The following is a 20,641-nucleotide window of genomic DNA, read 5'->3' on the forward strand; positions in this document are numbered from 1 at the left end:
TAGAGTGCAGATCTCCACCAGGTGTGTCTGCAACGACCACGTACTCAACTCAGTTTCACCGCAGAAATCAAACAAATACAGCACTTTCAACCAAGGGATCGATGTTTGTGTCCCAAAGTGTTGTTGTGAGGTAACGTGTTCGTGACAGTTTTCCTAAACCTAGAGTTTCTCCCAACGGCCCCTACTAGCAGGGGGACACTTATAAGTAGTGAGTGAGGAGTCAGCAGGCAGTGAATAGCAGTATAAAACAGGCAAAGGGTATTTTGAGAAAGTGGGGGTCACCGCAACCACGAGGAGTCGTTGAGCAGCCGTAACTGGCCACCCAAAATAGTCTGGAATTTGCTGCAGCAGTTAGCTGATGCAAGATTAGCAGTGGACAGAAACAGAGGTGAACAGTCCTGGTGGAGATAACTAATCTTACCAAAAGTCTGTTTGAATTATATTAAAAGCTTGTGTTTGGACTTGTTTTTTGTCTTATTTCACCCCCAGCTAAAGGGTGCTTATCCTAACGTTTCTAGAGATTTGGGCTCTACAAATGTACTTAACTTATTAGTATATATAGCATATACTAATACTTAGATTACAGTATTTTCATCTGTATGTATTGGAACAATAAGCTTGTAAAGTAGTGAAACCATTCACATAATATTCAGGCTGTGCAAAAATCTATTTTTGAAAGTGCTTTCATTTTTGTCCTCTTGTCTTTGTCATTGCATGCAACCTCTTCCCTTTCCTTTCCTGATCTCCTGTTGCAAATATTCCTGTCTGTCTGACTGCCCACTTCCTCTCCTCGGAGCAGGACACGGTACTATGAGGCCTACATTAGGTATGTGCATGATGTTACCGTCCTTTGTCAATATCCTTTTTTTGGTGTGGAGTATTAATGTGTGTGTTTCCTACGAATAAAGAAAATCGATAGGGACATGAAGTTCCTACGTATGTATAATTGTCAAATTTGCACTAATCAGTGCGTCTTTGACTTTACGATACAAGGTCAGAAAGCGGTCGTGGGCTTTACTCCACCATTCGCCGAGAGGAGCCGGGGGGTGGAGACAGCGATGAAGAGCGAGGCTCGGGAGAGTACTTCAGCGGGGAGGAGTTTCACGAAGACGACATCACAAAGGACAGGTACTGTGATGGCAACAGCAGCTGTCAGCCTGAAATAATATGAGGAAACACTGTGTGACCGTACTGATTCCCCAGATTTCAGCTGATCAGGAAGAAGCCTGGATTGAGTCGATCGGAATGTCCTAAGTACAGTTCCCCCCTTCTCTTAAGCTCTAAAGAAAGGGTGTCATCTCACCCTGATTGGCCAAGAGAGGAAATGCACCAAGCTGCTTTCAATTCTTAATTAGAAGCCAGTCAACGGGTGATCTGAATGAGCCTCCAATTAACTCAGGGGAATTGTGACATTCAGCTAAAATGATTTGGGGGAAAAGGGAAATTACAGCAAGTATCAAAGAATGAGGGACTGCTACACTCACAACAAAACTGTCACACTGCAATACACACAATATAATACTGCCGCCATGATTGTATCTTGTTAGTATGACTTAATACAAGTATTTTCTTGTGGCTGAGAATTGATGTAGAACGTATCTAGAATGAGTACTTGTGGTTCATCGTGCGTCACTGTCAGAATGCTCACCAGTAACAACATAACTATGAAGTCAATCGCTACCTGTTTCCAATTTATTTCCCCCCTCCAAATATTTGTATTCATCATATTAGAGTTACATATTTACTTTTTTTTAAACAGAGAATTTTTTTGGCTACATCACTTAATTAAAAAATATCTTTTATCTATTTGATTCACAGGTTGTCCAACAAGGACCACCGTGATGCAGAGGGAGACTTTGAACTTGGGGCTTCCAGGGGCGACCACCAGCCTGAGGGTTACTATGATGATGACCAACAGCCGATCTACCATGTTGAGAGGCGGTCACCCAGGAGGTGGCTTTTACCCTCACCCCAAGGTGACGCTCAAGAGCACATCAACTGTACTTTAGTAGTTCAAATTGAATTTTGTTGGCGCTCCTTCAGTATTGTTGACTCAACTCTAAAGATGTATTGCACCAAGTTGTGTTACCGTCATTCAGATTCAGTTCATTGTAATAAATGAGTGTACGGTTATTATACAAATGTGCGTAAAATGAGCTTTTCTTGTGTTTTGTCTAACTTTGATCTTGAATACTTGTCACTGTATTAACTTTTCTGTATGTAACCAGAGTTGGAGTCCAGAGAGTGACCATTTTTGGTTCTTGTTTGTTTTCTCAGCTTCCAAGAGACCGACATTCAGTTTTGAGTGTCTCCGCAGAAGAAGTAGTCAGGATGACGCCCCTCCCTCTCCATCCTGCACAGCTCTTCCACTACACCTGGTGCAGCAACAGGTACACTCACACACCTTTTTCTGTTTGTCAATATCGTGATGAATGAATAAACAGTACTGTCACAAAATGCAGTGGCTACAAAGGTAAGCATTGCACTTGTAAGAGACCTGTTTTGTCTCCTCTCCCAACCCAAAAATGCCGGGTGCAATTGATTGAACCTCAGGTGATGGCGGTGGCCGGTTTCGATGCGAGCAGAATTCACCGTCTGTCTCCTACACGGTCGCTTTGCTCCTGGGTCACGCCTCCTGCCTCACCCATCAGCCGCGACTACTCGCCCTGCTACACACCACTCATACAGGTGTGGTTCACTGTGTGATCAAAGACATGTTAAAGATAAACCTGCTCATTTATGTTTATGAAAAGACTGGTTCAGTAATATGAAATAAACACAGAAATACAACTGGCTTATTACAATCTTTCATTTAGCTGTTTTTACTATTGATGTTCTCATCATGCCTTTGATGTCTGACATCAATTAAACCAATCTGATACCTGACGAATAAAAGAAGAATCTCGATCAGTGTCTTTTGACAAAACATGTTGTTTCAAATTGCCTGTGTGTGTGTGTGTGTGTGTGCATGTGTGTACTCAGGTGGATTGGCGCAGCCCCGGCAGCATCAGCAGCATCCCCGGAGCAGTGAAGAGGAGTTCGTGGTATACAGACGGCCAGGACGGACCTCCCAGCCGCAGCCACTCTCCGTCACATCTGAAGTTAGCTGCAGAATGCTGCTCACACATACTGCAGAAGAGAGGCAGCGCCAACAGTGTGGTGGAGGCTGTGAGTACAAATCATTTCTAACTTTGACCGCTTTGATAAGATTTCATTGATCGTCTGTGGAGGTATGAGATCATCAAATCAGCGTCATTCTATTATTTGTGTATTTCTTTGGTAATATCGAATAAGCTCTTGATAATTGTTTTGATTGATCGTTTAATCTGTGAGATGTCGATAATAATGACCAATGCTCGGATGCAAACATCCAAATTTAATTTGAACATTTCTTAGAATTGATATGCAGACAAAAGAGTATTAAAGTATTAACTTCATGATGATATGAAACCAGAAAGCAACAAGATAATCTTAGCATTTGTGAAGCTGAAACTGTATGTCCTGCCACCTCATCGACAAACTGACCATTTGAGCTTCATAGATTGTTTCAACTCTACAGTGAAATTAAAGTGTTTTTCTACACTTTCCTGAGACCCCCATGAGGACCCTTGGAGGTCTTTGGACCCCACTGTCTCAAGAACACACACACATGCACACAAAATCCAGATGTTCCTGAGTCGACCGCCAGAATCTCACATTTAGCTGACTTTTGATGTGAATTTATTGGAAAAAAATTCATCTCTTCAGCTTTGATTATGTGTCACTTGTCCTCAGGTGCTGATCTGTGAGGGTCTGGGGAAATACGCCAAAGACCCCAAGTTTGTGGCAGCGACCAAACATGAAATTGCAGACGCCTGCGAGATGACCATTGATGAGATGGAGAGTGCCGCCAGTAACCTGCTGAACGGGAGTATGGATAACGGCAACACTGGGGGGACGGGGAGCGCCATCACGGACCCACATGCCAACGCGGATCTTAGAGACCTCAACATCCGTGACTACAGCGACGAAGAGCCGTACGTGGCTCTGAAATGCGAGGAGGACCTAACAGATGAGATGATATGCATCACGTCGCTATAGCAGCGGCTCACACGGGATTATTTAGGTTTTTTCAATTGAATTTCTACTTCTATTCCACAGTGAGTGGACGTCTCTGTTCAGGATTCTCCTGCAATAGACAGAACATGTAGAACATGGATGGATAAGAGAACAAAGTGCCTTGTTTTCTCTTTCTGTGCAGAATGGAAATGTAGGAGATATGAGAAAAACAGATGTGAAAGAGCTGAGATAAATTCAGCAAATGTTGAGACCAGAGGGAACCAATCTACTCGCCAGCCTGCCTGTCGTTTAGCAGGAATTCAGGATACTCCCCAGAGGGTGTTTTCTATTTCCTTTGTTAACAGAATAACCTGCCAGCCTCGCAAAGCCAGCCCAGAGCTCGCCACGTTAACTTCTCCAACAAATTCCATTGAGGATCAAGTCCAGCTGCTGAATGCCGGACAGTTTGGTAAAATACTGAGAGTTGATAGTAATGATGGTATGCGGTCTGTCTTGGTTATTCATAATATTTATTTTGACAATTCTGACTCTGTCCTGCAGCACTTGGATTTGAAATGAAACAACAACCTTGATGGCTTTAGATGAGGGTGATTACTTCCGTAATTGTTGCATTTTGTCATTCTTCTGCTGCTCTGACTAAAACTGTGCGACTTTGTACAAACAAGGAACACCATTCACTCAACGTGAAGAGCCAATGAAACTGAATTAGTCACCGTTCTAAACACACCGATGTCTGAAAGACTGAAGCTGGCTTTGCAAAGCTGCATTTGTCGTGCTGCAAAATGTCTTTGTTGTCCGATGATTCTAAGGTTCCCTGTATTCCGTTGGAGTTTTATGTCATGTACATACGTATAATGTGTGATTTTAATCTTTAGTGATCATGATAACAGATGCTGGTTATTTACATTCCTCTATGTTCCACGACTCAAATAACACAAACAAATAAATATATATACATTTATATATATTTATATACAGGCAGATCTGGGTTCAGGTTTCAGGGTTAAATGTTGCTCGTCTTCGATACTTGACTTGAAAAGGAAATCACATATCACTGAAAAAAGACTTTGACCTGAGGCATATCCTTCTGTCTCACATGCACACTGATAACAGAAACATACCCCCCCCCCCCTTACACCAACATTAGAGACTTAATTTACACCCATTTCACTAACATGATCCCTTTAAACACCCTGAAAATAAAGGAAGATTTAGGATGAAAGTTCCATGTCACACTTGTTTGCATAGTGATCCTTAACTTTTATCGAAGCCCCTTGAAGATGGAGGAGAGACCATTTCATTGTTACCAACTCCCCCAGAATATGCAAAGTCTCACTTTTCTCAGACCTGCTTGAAACTATTTGAACATGAGTGAAGTTATGAACATAAGACAAACTGAGTGTTTGCACTGAGAACATAACTGAACAGCAGCTGTATAGGAAATGTTTATTTATTATGCTGTAGCAGAAAGTAATTCCGACAGTATCGTCTGCCTCACATCTTTCTGTAGTCATGTGTGTGGCTCGGCCTTTTTAACAGCTCTGCTTCCAGGCCATTTCAGTTCCTGTCAATCCCACATCACATTTGATTGGTTTCACCTGCTTAGCAGCAATGAAAGTACGGGGAATTTCTCCTCAGGCACCTGAGTGCTTTTTTCATGATGAGTCAGACTATTACATAGATCTCCAACACAAAGGTCTGACCGTCGACATGTTGTATATTTTAAAAGACACAACAGACAGGGAGACTTTCCTGACTATATATTAATTCCGTATATTTGTGTTTTTGGAATGAAATGATGTTGCCTTTTATTTGTAGGATTTTGTACAAGATGTCTAAAACAGCTTGTTGTCTGTGAGGGGAAGCTCGCAGATAAAAGCACTAAAGAGAGGCAACATTTCTCACCTGCTGTTCTTCACTTTTGCTCCACCACCAACCGGTGTTTCTCCAACACTGCCAACTGTAATAATGTCTTTGGGGCAACTATTACACACCAACACTGGGCCGTGGCAGGGCAATCTGTTTTTTCTTTTTTTCCCTGAATTTAAATACTGTTGTCTGGGCAACGTGCTTGATCTGTGCAATCAAAGGGCTTCTTCAAATATAAAACCAAAACGAGGGATCATTAAGTGCATTTACACGCACGTCAATATTCAATTATTATTCCAGATTCGTCGTTTGTTTCTTTTCTAAGTTGCTAAAGAAGAGCACACTGTTTCTTGTGTGACAAAAGGTTGATGCCAATATTGAAAAGGTTTTTCTCTTGCATAGAATAAATAGTAATAGTAAATATATAGGTTAATTTGACCCAAGCTGGTGTCTGAAAGGCTCTTCGTATGTACTGTAAATGCACTTATTCATTCTTCATATATATATATAAACACATGCATACAGATTTTAGTGGACAATTCAGCTGATAAAAAGGATTTATGCATTTTCTAACTGCATGTAAATTGTGTTAAACTAAGAAAAACTTGAAAGATATTGTTATTACCTCTGTAACTATCTGGGTGTCAAAGCAATTGTGGCAAAGGCTGTATTTGCACAAAATTACAAAAAAAAAGATATTTAAAGAAGCAATCATGTGAAACATTTTGATTTAAATACCATGTCGCAGTAATTGATCGTAATCTAAATTCTGAGTTCTGATAAGTGATCGGTGACTCAAGTCCCCTCAGTGTTGGATGATTAGCAGTGAAATCTGAACAAATAATCAAGAATCACACAATTACCTCTTTAAAATCTCTCAATGTTGTGTCAATACAGCCAGAAGTTTGATATTAACGTTTTTCGGATTCTACTAACTTTTTAAAAAACATTTTAGAAGAATTAAGAACACTTCAAAAGCCATATATTACACACATGCTGTAAGCAGAAATGTGTAGATTTGCTGCATAGCCATCTGAAACACATTTGTGAGGAGCCAATAAAGCACCCTGAACAACGTAGGGCTGATTGAGATGGTTCCTCCGATGGGAGAAACACTAATTACTAAATCAAACACTAATTGAAAAGGAATTCGTCATTCAGTGTTATCATTTATTGTTTTTTACAAACATATATGTTAAAAACGTTGATTGACCAACATGAATTTGTCCAGTCTCAGATTTCTTTTGAGTGGATAAAACCAAACAGAGGTTAAGTAACAGCCAGCAACACCAGTAGAAATAATCATCTGCTGCTTATTCACAGTACAAGAATCCAAATGCATCGACATTTAGAAGCATAGTGACGAAAACAACTGACAGCTTTAACAGTGCAACTGACAGCTTTATTTTTTTCGTACCGTTCCACTGCTTAACAGATGTCTATGAAATGATAACAATGTATAATATCTGTATAGTGTTTGTAAAAAGTGAAGATTTCTGCTTTCTACCCTTTAGTCGTACGGAAATCAAAGAAATATAACTCTTATCTACTCTGTAGCACAAGTACTAGTTCCTTATAGATTTTGTACCAATGGAAAACAAAAACCCTGTTTTGTACATTTGAATTCTTGGCAATGAACTTGCTGAGAACTTTTGTAAGGCTCACTGAATAAAGTCGCGAGGACAAGGTCAGGACAGTTTCCAGTGTTTGTTTACAATTAACACAAGAACAATAAAATACATAAAGACTGTAAGAAGTTCCACGATCATTTTCCCTTTACAATCAAAGTGTTGCTCCTTCATTAGGACACAAATAATTCAAACATTCATGTAATATAGCACTGCATATAATGCAAACAGTAATTGTCACTGTAATGAAGATACTTAATAGAGTAGTGCAAAGCTCAACAAGACACAATTTGAATTCATTCTAGCACTTGCATATATTAGTGTTGATAGTAAAAACATGTTAATTTAATTTAAATCAAAGATTGGTCAGAGGCTGTTAAATGTACTCAACACCAATGTGTATCGGTCCTGGCTGGACTGAACGAACACACTTCGTCATTAACATACTGCAGTAATTCACTCTGACGTCAGAACACAATGATGTTACAGGCACAGGTGGTACAATCTGACCAGTTAAACACAATACTCTTCAAAAGCTTCTTTGTAAACATCCACGCTACGAAAAAATGTATAAACACAAGTGACATTGACAGCTTTTTTGTGAGTATATGCTACATTATAGATTATTTCAGCACCACACTAGCCAGATATGCTGAGTTATTATTTGCATGTATTGCTACTTATATTAAACAGCTGCCAGACTATCTTAAACCAAAAGGCAACTAAAAGATGTGAGCTGTAATACTTAATTATTTCAAGTCCAGTCCTGTTGAGTCTGCTGTTGCCCAACACCTGTTCCAAATTAGCTTCATCTGATTGCAATTGCTCCTGCTGATAAAATCTTTCCGCTGAGGCACAGACGCGACAGTGAGGGGGGTGGAATATCTTGAAATTTACACGGGCACGGTTGTCAGCCTGTCAAATGTTCCGGAAAGCAATTCTCCACTCGGTTCACAGTGCGGTTGCAATTGCTCAGCATCATTATTATCCGCTAGACGGAGGAGGCATCACTCTGTTGAAGTCGTTCGTACTACAAAAACACGCAGTCCACTCAGTTGTACAGTGGTGTTACACATTGAAGCTTCTCTTAGCTCATAAATAATCTGAGTACAGACCTCCTGCAGAGAGCACACCAACTGGCCATCAAGTTACAAACGGAATTTACGTTAAGTAGTGACAGCTGATGTGACGTTTGTCATTTTAACCAGTGAAAGCAACAGTAGTAGTGTTTTATCTCTCTTCAAACAAACAAAAACAGCTTTAGTCGCTGGGTCCTCATTTGACGCTCCAAATTGACGCATTTTGACACACACAGCGCTTTTGTTGCGTGCTTGGCCTTTTAAAACAGTAGGTGTTCTTCAAAACGCCTGCGGCCGAAGTTTTCAGTGCGTTTGGACTTCATGTCATAACAATGAGGCAGGAAGGTTGTTCATCACACTGGCTTTAACGTTAATAAAGACATCTGTAATTTAGAATGGACACTAAAATCATGAAAACATAAGGAAGTGACAGAGCCACTGTTTCCTTGTCAGGACACCAAGTGCAATACTGTAAAACTGAATTTCACATGTAAACAGCTAAAATCAACATATCATTATGGATTATAATTAAAAAAGCGTAGATAAGCCCTTCATAATTGTTGTTAGCCTGTGACTACACATTTAAAACTGAAATGTTACCTTGTGTGTGTAAATCAGGTGTGTTAAGACAACACAACACTATTCATGTATAATATCAGATCACGGGCAAATTTATCAGCTCCTGATCAAACACAGAAGAAGCTGATCACAGTGTTGTGAACTGTTTAACCTTTAGCTCGTTCCCTCTGTTCATCGCTGCGTGTTGAGAGTCGGAGGTCGGTAGACGGGAACCCCGCGGTCAACGAGAGGAGGGCGGCCTCTGATGATGTCAGCAGCCTTCTCCGCCATCATGATGGTCGGGGAGTTCAGGTTGCCGCTGACGACGCTGGGCATGATAGAGGCGTCGACCACACGCAGCCGCTCGAGCCCCAGGACACGCGCACTGGAGTCGACGACCGCCATCGGGTCGGATGGCGAGCCCATCTTGCAGGTGCAGGACGGGTGGTAAGCGCTGTCAGCTTTTCGGCGAACAAAAGCGTCGATGTCGGCGTCGGATTGGACCTCGGGACCGGGCTGGACTTCGGGGCCACGGAACGGATCAAAGGCCTTCTGGGTAAAAATCTCTCTGGAGAGTTTGACACACTCTCTGAACTCCAACACATCAACATCTGAGAGGAGATGGAAATAATAAATAAAAAAATGGCTTTTTTATCAGCAGTGTGCTATTCAACCTAACTCCAGGCTCCTTCTCAAAATCATTTCCCCACATTACTGAGGTACACTTGATGCTAATTGATAATGAATACAGTACAAATAACAATAACAACGATCCTTGCAAATGAATGATCAGCCTTCGGAGGGAAGTGTCATTCACATACATTCACAACCAAGCAGGTCTCAGAAAGTATGCTCTCTGACTTTGGTACTAGACCGTGCAGTGACTGAATCTTACCGTTGGAGAGGTAGTTTGGCTGGAGGATCGGGTGATCCAAAGGGTTGGCGCTCTTCAGCTTCATCCAGCCGGTACTGGTGCTCCTCATTGGTCCGACATGAACCTAAAACACAAAGAGAAACACTCATTTATGTGGTATGTTTTGGATTCACACTTGCATGCCATTTGTACTTTGCTGTTAGACTTCCTTCTCTCCATACAGACGATGAGAAGATATTATTTCACTGCAAGAGGAAAAAAACAACAACACATATTTCCAGGAAAGTCCAGAACTCAGACTCATTGTTATTTCACAGATGTTATACAGATGTTACCCATTATGCCATTTCCAGTAATACTGCTTTTGCCATTCTTTTGTTTCTGCACACATCAACTCATGAAACAAACCCGGCTTATCTTTAAACACAAAAAACACAAAGCCTTTTGTAGCACTTCAATAGAAGCCTCATTTCCCGATGTACTCTTAACTCTTTCCTGGAAGGTATCCTTGTCTGGAAAAAAGCCTATGAATAATGTCACTAAGCCACCTCTCAGGACATTTCTGGGAAGCTCCTGTTGGTTTATTGAACGTGAAAGGTTTTCTGTGGAATGGGACTATAAAACTCTTCTCTGTGTCTTGTGCATTACGTGAGGGTCTTATCTAACTAGTCATGACTAAACGTGTGGTGATTTCAGAGTGTACAGGAGTACTTTGGAATCTTATCTGACGCAATGTTGACAGGTAACAAACACACTCACTCACAGACACACGTACACCTGTATATTACAATTAAACCATCCTGACAGCTCCCACACACACCCACGTGAAGTCAAACCGAAACAACTTGTGTATTAATAATTACACATTCATTACATCTTCCACCTGCACAAAAAACAGCCACCATTTCCTAAGCACACACCTGATACGCCTCGATCTTGGAGGCAACTCGACCGTGGTCGATGACCTGAAAGGGCAGGAAGTGAAACTGGATGTCGGGGTGTGTGACATGTGGTCGACTGCGGATGAACCCTCCGCTTTCCAAGTGGGATGTTGCTCCATAACCTAAGGGGACAGTTGTGATTGTGAGGTAGATGGTGGGACACGGTGTCATCAGACAGGCAGCGTTTAGGACATTAGGGAGAATGTGTGTGTTACACACATGCATGTGTGGGTGCCTTTGGTTACCAGTGAACATAGTGAGCCACTCCAGCCCTATCTTAACCATGTGGAAAGGTTTCTGGGCCTTGTACAGGGTGATGGGCTGAGTGCACTGCTGCTGGATGTACAACTCCAAATGATCCTGCAGGTTACTGCCAACACCTGAGAAACAACAGAGACCAGAGGAGAAGGCAAAGAGAGGCAAGAATACCGGTCATGTTTGTACGCATGGAACGGGTGTAAATGAATCCGTCAATGAAGTCAGTGTGTATCTGTGTTTAATGTGTTCATGTGCTAATATCAAATAAACTAGCAAAAACGTGACAACCTGCTTTCTGAAATAAATTCAAGGAGGTTTTTTTGGAAAGTTTTTCCCTTTTTTCTCATTTCAGTTACCTGGTAAGTGCTGAACCGCAGAGATACCGAGTTGTTTCAGGTCATCAGCGTTTCCCACCCCGGACAGCATGAGAAGCTGAGGGGAGTTAATGGCGCCTCCGCTTAATATCACCTCTTTATCTGCAAACACCTGAAGAGAGAACAGAGTCAGAACAGAGAACAGAGTCCGTGCTAGTGGCTGCATGACAAGGCACAGCATGCTTTTCACTGGGCAACTTCTGACCGCTATGGTTGAGAAAGATCATCTCAATTTTGTGTTTAAAATAAAAGTATATCACCTTCCACAATATAATGTTCTTTCCCCCTTCTTTTAAAGTGATGGTAATTCTTTCCATCTTACCCTTTTCTTCTGTCCTTTCTGTGTGTATTCTACACCCACGGCACGGTTGCCATCAAACAGGATCTTGGTGGTCAGGCAGCGCACCTCCGTCTTCAGGTTGGGTCGACTCAGGACAGGTCTCAGGTAGGCACTGGCTGAGCTCCACCTCTTTCCTGAACACATTTGGCCAGTGAGATGTGGACAATATGTATTGGTTGGTTCATAAGAGATGTATAAATACAGCAATGTGGTTACAAGTGTTCTCAATTGTTATTGGATAGAGTAGTTCATGTTTTCTTTAACCTTTATAAATGGTCATGTCCATCCAGCCCAAGCCTTCCTGTTGCTGCCCGTTCATGTCATCCGTGAAGGGGTATCCCGCCTGCTGCCCCGCCTCAATAAAAGCTTTGTGAAGGGGATGGTTGGTCTTCCCTCTGGACACATGAAGAGGTCCGCTGCCTCCCCGGTACCTACAGTACACACACAAAACACAAATTGAATGTGTCACGAAGATAAGAGCTTTTCCCTTTCAAAATGCAACAATCTGTCTGTGGGAACTGGGTATAAGTCTTCAATGATCACTATTGTATCGACATTAATCATTTAAATTCCCAGCATCGCGACCTTTCAGGAGGGCGGCTGTGTATATGTACTTATGAGATGACATTTCCTTTCATTTATATTTACGCCAGCAGTCAACCAGTCAGAGCTGATAGGGTCACCACAAAAGTTGGAAAACATAAATGCTGAGTATGTGTTTGTCTTGCTGTAAGTTCAAACACATACAAATGGACACAATGTGGTGATGCAGTACTACGTGGAAGCATTACGTGAATCTCACACTGCAGAAAAATCTTCCCATGGATGCATGGCATGATAATTCAAGTCTCTGATAAATTACACTACGTACCACATAATAAAATCTAATTTCTGTGTCTGTCATTATAACACACGCATCCCTTTCGCCTGTGATATCTACTTCCAGACCACACAGGCCTTTATCATTCTAGTTAATGTTAATATCTGGGCTGCCGTCTACCTTCCTCATTTGCATGTGCTGAAATTAGATTGGTGACGCATTGCATTTAACCTGTGATGCTCCTGCAGCTAGGCTCCATGTGATAAGATCTTCACTGTGCCACTACAAATTTACATTCCATTTACGCATTTACGCATGTTGAAGCATTGTGAGTCTGTGGGACTGCAGAACTAACACTGACAGACTTAGGGTTCCCTTTAAACTCGGTCTATTCATCTTAAAATGATTTGAACACAAGTCAAAAAGGTACCCCAAGAGCATTCGAATGAAAGACAAATGTCCAGCAGATATTGTTGTTCGGTACCTGTTTTCTCCCAGCTCGTGACACTGAGCTTTCCTAAAGTAAGGCAGACAGTGTTCGTAATCCCAGCCCTCGGCCCCCTCCCTTTGCCAGCGGTTGTAGTCTTCAGCGTGTCCGCGGATGTACACCATGGCGTTGAGTGAAGAGGACCCGCCCCAGACGCGGCCCCTCGGCCAGTACATCACCCGGTTGTCCATGTGGGCCTGGGGTAAAGTGTAGTAGTACCAGTTATACCTGAGGAGAAATGAAAACAAATACAGCACGGCATCAGATTGGGACCAATATCTGTCTGCTTACCGGATCTGGACAACAACAGTTTAATAATACGTTATTATATGGAGACTGATTTCAAAAATGCTGGAATAATAAGTTGATATAAGTTAAATGTGATATATGGATGATTCATTAGTTAGAATTACTCTTATATCCATTATTATCTATTTATTGTGGCTGTAATAGTCTAAAATAACATAAAGTCACATTTTTGTTTGCACACATCTGGGAACCGTCGTAGTAATGAATGACAAGGTAAATCAAATATTTTATTTGTGAAATGATCTAACTGGCGTACTTGTCATCACAGAGGTTGTAGGTCAACGCAGATGGCATGTGGATCTTCCATGAGAGCTGTACGTTGCCTAGCGACATGTCCTTCGGCCCAGCCTCCAGCAGCAGCACAGACTCGTGGGAATCCTCAGTGAGGCGGTTAGCCAGGACGCAGCCCGCTGACCCTGCCCCAACAATGACGTAACTGTAGGACGGTGTCTTCTGATTGGCTGTAGCTGATGAAGCTTTCCAATTAGCAGCTGTGGCACTAAAGCATCTGTAATGGTTGAAGAAGGATCGCGAAGAGGACTGGCCCGTGGTTCTGGTCCTGGAGGCAAGTTCTGGCAAACAGGTGAACAAGCACCTACCGTCCCTCATAAATCTCCCTCGAGTCGCAGTCACAAGTCGTCGGGCTCCAGTTTGGCCTGACATGGCCAAAGACAACATGCTGGTTCTGGGAGGGTTTTTTCTTCATTCACTGTAAATCACAACAACACACATTGAAGGGTGCAGTGTCACTAGTACATCTAATGACATTTACATGTCCAAAAGTAACATTTGCGTATTGTCCTGCTCGGTATGCAAATTGTGGGTTACGGAGAGCCTTTTGGCTGACATGTTATTAATCATTACTTCAGCCACACCTTGTCCTTCTCAACTCAAACTTTTTTTTAAATTACAAGCAGTTAAAAGAACCAGAAATCTATTAACTACAGACAGACCCAATAAAGTTGTTCTTTATACTACAAGTGTTGCTGGAGTTTTGACCTCTTCAGACTTCTTCCCTTCTCCGTGCACCTTGGAAGTAACCGCCCCACTGTGCGGTTATTTGCCTTGTCTTATTCCCTGCTGTGGAGGAGAGCGGTTTATGTTTCTCTACTAACTTTTCATTGCTCATTTGTACCAAATGCTCAAATTATATTTGGACAAATCTTTCAAGCAGTAGGAACGAATCGCTCCTCTCTGCTGCAGTCTCACTTTGACTGAGCAACAGGGAAGCTTTTGTCATTGTGTGTGCGTGTGCGTGTGTGCGTGTGTGTGTGTGTGAGAGAGAGAGTGAATCAAAAGGTGACAGAGCAAAGGCTGAAAAAAACTGTCTGCCATTGTATTTTTTATTGAAGGGTTTTCTGTGGTGCGTTTACTTTGCAGAGAAAAGTCCTCTCGTTCAGGACAGGGCCGGGATATGTAGGTCAGGACTGTCACTGCAATAAACCAGCCAGCAGCAGGTTCAGCGATAAGCTGAAATCAGCAAACAGCCTGAAATGTCGGCAAATAGCTTCTGAGACACCAAAACATCGACAGCAAGTGGGCACTACCAAGATGTCTCCAAGTTTCACTAATTTAGGGATTATGGTTAGTCTAAAATACCGCTAAATGTTACGATCAAAGGCCAATTTCGCAACCGTTCGCTTATCAGTGTAACGGTCTGTAGGTCTGCTGCAGGACAACAGCTCGCTACAGTGTGGACACAGCTCTGCGTGATTAAAACACATTTCAAATGCTCCAAGACGTTTAAAGTGTGTGCACACATCTCCACACGGGTCAGGCTGCTGTTGACAGTGTTGCTGAGAAACTTTTTTCCGGCACTTCGTAAACCGTTACGTTACTCATGTCGTCTGCAGTTTACAGCAGCGGGGCATGGACATACCTCGCGTTAACTGAATGTAAAGTTAACCTTGCAAACCATGTTACATTTAAACCGAGGTGGTGCCGGAGTATTTTAATACCAAAAACAGACGAGAACAACTGACATAAGGAGCAGGAAAAGAGAACTTACCTTTTATTTAAACGCTGAAACTGGAGACTATGATTATGAGACTAAGTCTATATGCGAAGCGACCCACTGCTGTGGGCGGGGCTTAGTGCTATTTACTTAAAAGGTAACGGAACAAATCCAGCGAGTCACTGACAGTTCATTCAACAAGTGCACGGGATGTAACGAGCCAGATGCTGTGCATTGTAAAGGCGTATCCCTTATTTTTCGGTTTGTTTATTGTAGTTCTACGTTTTCTTTTAGGTACAACCAGGTGTTGATGATGTGGGGAGCCGGACTGATTTTGCTCTACTATCTCGCGGCCCAGGTGACATCACATGAAATTGTAAGTTATCGACTTTGGCAAATGAGCCATTAATTGTTAGTTAAATTAAAAGTAAATCAAGTAATGTGTTTCTGTGATTTCTTGCAGAAAGTGGAGTGTCATGAAAGTGATGGTATGTAATTTACTATCCATACTCTGGATGAGGTCTGACCTCTAATTAACAGTTAATAATAGTAGTGGCTGGTTTTGAAGCCACTGTGGGTTTTATTTCAAAACAGTGTTTGTTGGCCAATGCAGAGACCAATCTTCTAAACCATTTTGTACTGTTGATTTATTATTATGTTTCAAAGCTGCCAGCTCTGTCTTTTGGATAGAAATGTAACTCTTGGATCATAAAGCAGGATGACTCAAGTGGAAATTCCATTACCTGATATAGCCCATCAGATTAAGAAATAAAGAATAACGAATATAAAGACATTTGTTATGAAAAGAAAGTTTATATTGTATATGGAAGCCAGGGGTAAACAACAGATGTTTATTTGAAATGTCTGCCTGAAATGTAATAAAAATGTAATGCAAGTCCGTAGCCAAGCAGGTGGCTCCATTCCAAGTTCTTGTGAATAATGTTTTTACATTGAGCATTACACAACTGAAAGTACAATACGTCTACACTTCAAACAGCTGACAACATCTGATTAAATTTCAGAGAATAATAATATAGGCTACACATTATTGCACCATTGTTTGTTTCTCCAGATTTCCCTCCTGGCAATGATACCTCTCCGTCTTTCCTGGTGGACCTGAGAGTGGCGAAAGTGACGGAGGGAGAAAAATGCATGATGAACATAAGCTGGGCAATCAACATTGATGGTAAGATACAACACTTGAATTTACTTACATGGAACTGAATGAACCACTTGTTTTCTAGTAATACAAACACGTGGGATGTTTTTTCTGGGTAATTTGCTGACATGGCATCTTCAGAATTGATTATTAAATATATATTTTAAATACAATAAGTTAGCTTATCGATTATTATTCATTATCTAAAAACATCAAACGTTGCTACACCTACAATGTTGATCAAATAACTGAGGAGATTTCCCAGAAACTCCCCTCTTTTTCTCAAACAGGACTTTAATCTGGTTGAGTTGACACTGTACTAAACAGAAGGTAAAAACGTTTATGTTGATATATTGTAGCTGGTACACACTCAAATTCTAAAATATAGACACCCTAATAGATTATTTTAAGGCAGTGTACCCCAGAAGTATTATTTGTATTTAAAAGCATTGTGGAAAATGTAAAATTGTTCGTTCTGCAGAACAAACTGCAAGGTGTTGGGCTTGTTTTAATCTGAGGAGACGAGCATGAAGTGACTGGATAAGTAACATGGTCATTACAGAGTTAGTGTGCTGTGAATTTTGAGCAAAAGCAACAATATGTATTGGCATCTTCAGGGTCCAGAGCTTTATTATAGATAATATATGATGTTATAAATTACAATAGTGTTATAGATAACGCCCTGACCTATAACTAAACCTGTGAAAGTATTTGGTCATGGATCTATAACAAGCCATTCAAAAAGAGCTGATGAGGCCTTTTACCCATTGGCTACTTTGAAATAATAACAACAACAACAACAGAAAGAACAACAATAATAATAATATAAATACTACTACTACTAACAACAACAACAACAATAATAATAACAATAAGCTGACTTTATGAAAGCTTTTCCTCTGCTAGAAAATAAGCTTGTAAGAGACTATTCATTGTGTGTGTGTGTGTGTGTGTGTGTGTGTGTGTGTGTGTGTGTGTGTATGTGTGTGTGTGCACTTGTGGGATAAATTGTGTGGAAAGGTAAACAGGAGATGAGAAAACATGGTATTTACAATATATCTATTATTTATACAAACGGTGTTTAGTCATGCAGGATGTCTGCCATTAACTTTCTCTTTGCAGCTAGTATTAAATATCTGACAGGCATCTGGATCAGGATTATGGGGGAATCTGCTTACCACTGTATCTACAATCCAGCTTTGGCCAAGACAGACCTCAGTGGATCAAAGCAGGTATCATGGAATCTGTGTTTATCAGTCAATTGTCTGAACAACATGAGTTTGAAATATGTGAGGTTAATGCAATGACTTTCTTCTTTTCAAATCTAGAAATGGTTTTATTATTTAGTAGATGCAAGGTATGGCCCAAACACCATCGAAGCTGCCAATCTGCCATTGCCTCCCTGGGGGGGGGGGCTCGCTTATAAGTTTGTCAAAATCAAAATACCTCACCCACCAAAGCGTAAGTTCTTGTTCTTTTAAATTCTCCACTTACTTTGATACTTTATTAAAATTTTCATTTTTAAAAGAGTAAAATGTTTAAACCTCCTCTGATTTTTTTCAGGTGTTACACCAAAGCCTACTGCAGTTCCTATATGTGAGCAATCGCATTTGCTGGTGCATGTGTGTATATAATGTATAGTACAAAAATGTTGATACTTCTGTCTTTAACAATCCTTTTTTTTTTAAGATTTCACCACAGGTGAGATCAAATCTTTAGGTATGACTGCACCATTACTTAAAGCCATGCAGTACAATCTCAATATAATTACATGAAGTAAAATGGGGAATTGTTTTTGTGTGTATTTCTTTGTCCCTGCAGAAAAGTTAAAAGACGCTGTCCCTGTTAATGTCCACTTCACCAGCATAGCAACGGCCATTTTTGGAGGACTGGTCAGTCTGGTGATCCTGCTTTCCTGCTACATGATCTGTAAATACAACACTTTAAAAACATGCATTTAGTTGGGAGAGGACCTTGTAGGCACAAAATTGCAGATGTTGAATGGTAAAACAACTTAAGACAGATCCACAGGTTCACTCGCCAATCTTGTACACATGCTTTGGACCTGTCCTGAGTAACAAAGCTACTGGATCAAAATATTTGAAATTTGCGAAATTCTTCCCAACCGATTTACAGGGACTTTTCTGTCGCATTGAAAATGAGCTCAGCTTGAACTACTTTAGCTAAAAGTCTTGTTTTCTGCAAAGGAAATATGCCTCCCCTGCAAGATGAAGAAAGTACTGAAATGTATCAAGTTTGAGCTCACCACAAACAAATTCAGAAATCCCCTCTAGGTTATGTCAAATGTTTGTCACTGTGCTGAAGATAACTAAGCGTTACTTTCCAATGACTTCCTACTCTCCAGATCAAAGATTTGGAGCCAACGTTGCCACATTATCAGATTTCAAAAGGTTGCCTACATCTCCCATGGCTCCCGTCCCTGTCCTTGTGGTGTACCCTGCTGAGGATTCAGCCTTCCAGCGGGCCGTGGTGGCCCTCGTCGAGTTCCTGCAGTGGTACGGCGGCTGCAGCGTGGCTGTCGACATGTGGCAACAGAGGAAGATCGCAGAGATGGGGCCAATGCGCTGGCTGGCAGAAAAGGCCAAGACTGCACACAGAGTCCTCATCGTCTGCCCAAAGGTAGATTGTAACTTTTATGTAATATTGATCATTTTTAACTTGCAGTCTGTTATGAGTGATTTAAAAAAAATTAAAAACTATCTTCTCTCAGTCCTCTTCACTGCTCAGCCACTCTCCTCCCAACCGCACCTCCCAAGAGCCCTCAATACCAGCTTCAGCTCATGACCTTTACCCCCTGACTCTCAACATGGTGGCAGGCCACGCAAAGAGTGCCAGCGACTTGGCTAAGTTCTGTGTGGTGCAGCTGGGCGAGCAGCAGGACAAGAAGCCTAGTAACCTTCCGCTGGAACTGAGGGCCTGCAAGACTTTCTATTTGATGAAGGACTTGAACAAGCTGTGCAGGAGTCTTCATACCGGGAGTCAGGATGACAAGAAGATATCAGATCTGATCTTCAGACCGGGGATTGCCGACAGTGAAAATTGTACAGTGAATTTAGGGGAAGCTGTAGAAAAGCTACGAGGACACCAGCCAAACATTTCCAGAAAGGCAGAACCATTGAAATCTGTGGCTACCATTATTTGAAGATTTGTAATGAAAATGTTCAGATTGATGGAGAAAGAGGATGGGTCAGAATAGTTCATAGTGAGTAGCTTTGTCTTTCATTACGGCTTCTAAAGTGCATTTACATGTATCTGTTCTATAGCTGGCATAGACCTATGCTTATTTTGGTAACCAAAACACTGGCTTGGACACCTTAAGGGTTGATACTTGTCTCTGTGTTTTCCAGCACTGCATACTGTAGCCTATTACTCTATTTTGTAATAACATTATTGTTTACCGTTTTTGTTTTCCACCTTAAACATGTTGCGTTAGTGTTTCATCTGTCATCATCGTCATCATGTAGAAATGATAAACTGATGAACACTGGCACAAAGAAAGAAAAAAAGGCAGCAAAGACAACTTCTCTCTTCTTTTTTTGTGTAATACATTTCTGAAATAATGTATTTGTTGTGTTTGTTTATTATCTTTACTTGATGTGCAATCCTTAAATAGCCTAAAGAAGGAGGTGGTTGCTAGAATAACATCCTAGATCATGTGATCCTGAATGGGATTAATACACAGTTCATACACATATGTCAGGGAATGAATGAACTCTCCTACTGGTAATAGGTCAAGGGGCCCAGTAGGTTTCACTGCTACAAATTTACTTGGTCGGCAAAAAGCACATGGTGGTTTATTTTAGCTAATAATCATAAAACTAGCTCACAATCCTGTAGCTCTTTTCCATTTTTTTAATACTGACATTATTTTAATGGCAATGCATGTTGCAAATGTCAATTCAAGGTGCAAT

At 41.2% G+C, this 20,641-nt stretch overlaps 3 protein-coding genes across 5 annotated transcripts in view; 2 read left to right on the plus strand and 1 right to left on the minus strand.

The window, feature by feature from the left end:
• Positions 1-7,798, plus strand: part of cacna1db (calcium channel, voltage-dependent, L type, alpha 1D subunit, b) — a 72,997-nt gene extending 65,199 nt beyond the window's left edge. Inside the window, exons 44-50 of the mRNA XM_031844983.1 lie at positions 800-826; positions 994-1,128; positions 1,819-1,976; positions 2,278-2,390; positions 2,554-2,688; positions 2,983-3,168; positions 3,775-7,798. Coding sequence (XP_031700843.1) covers positions 800-826; positions 994-1,128; positions 1,819-1,976; positions 2,278-2,390; positions 2,554-2,688; positions 2,983-3,168; positions 3,775-4,080 — 1,060 coding nt within the window. The 3' untranslated portion in view covers positions 4,081-7,798. The remainder of the gene's footprint in view (positions 1-799; positions 827-993; positions 1,129-1,818; positions 1,977-2,277; positions 2,391-2,553; positions 2,689-2,982; positions 3,169-3,774) is intronic.
• On the minus strand, positions 7,309-15,699 carry chdh (choline dehydrogenase). Its single transcript, XM_031844984.1, has 10 exons — positions 15,605-15,699; positions 13,853-14,305; positions 13,285-13,515; positions 12,245-12,411; positions 11,963-12,114; positions 11,623-11,752; positions 11,254-11,388; positions 10,988-11,130; positions 10,089-10,191; positions 7,309-9,804 (listed from the first exon to the last, which is right to left on the minus strand). Exons 2-10 carry the CDS (start codon positions 14,272-14,274, stop codon positions 9,386-9,388), a joined length of 1,902 nt encoding a protein of 633 aa, XP_031700844.1. The 5' UTR covers positions 14,275-14,305; positions 15,605-15,699; the 3' UTR covers positions 7,309-9,385.
• il17rb (interleukin 17 receptor B) lies at positions 15,415-20,252 on the plus strand. 3 transcript variants are annotated; one of them, XM_031844988.1, is made up of 11 exons: positions 15,415-15,707; positions 15,845-15,926; positions 16,014-16,038; positions 16,623-16,736; positions 17,832-17,941; positions 18,038-18,170; positions 18,273-18,305; positions 18,399-18,428; positions 18,531-18,638; positions 19,075-19,349; positions 19,441-20,252. In XM_031844988.1, the coding sequence occupies exons 2-11, from the start codon at positions 15,861-15,863 to the stop codon at positions 19,870-19,872; spliced, it is 1,326 nt and encodes a 441-aa protein (XP_031700848.1). In that variant the 5' UTR covers positions 15,415-15,707; positions 15,845-15,860; the 3' UTR covers positions 19,873-20,252. The 3 variants fall into 3 exon arrangements, with proteins under 3 accessions (XP_031700848.1, XP_031700847.1, XP_031700849.1); XM_031844987.1 differs by lacking the exon at positions 15,415-15,707 and having other exon boundaries at positions 15,752-15,926; XM_031844989.1 differs by lacking the exon at positions 15,415-15,707 and having other exon boundaries at positions 15,752-15,926; positions 18,399-18,410.
• The last annotated feature ends 389 nt before the right edge of the window (positions 20,253-20,641 follow it).

Source organism: Anarrhichthys ocellatus, unplaced genomic scaffold (genome assembly GCF_004355925.1).
Source record: "Anarrhichthys ocellatus isolate YVR2014 unplaced genomic scaffold, GSC_Weel_1.0 scaffold5, whole genome shotgun sequence".
Taxonomy (NCBI): domain Eukaryota; kingdom Metazoa; phylum Chordata; class Actinopteri; order Perciformes; family Anarhichadidae; genus Anarrhichthys; species Anarrhichthys ocellatus.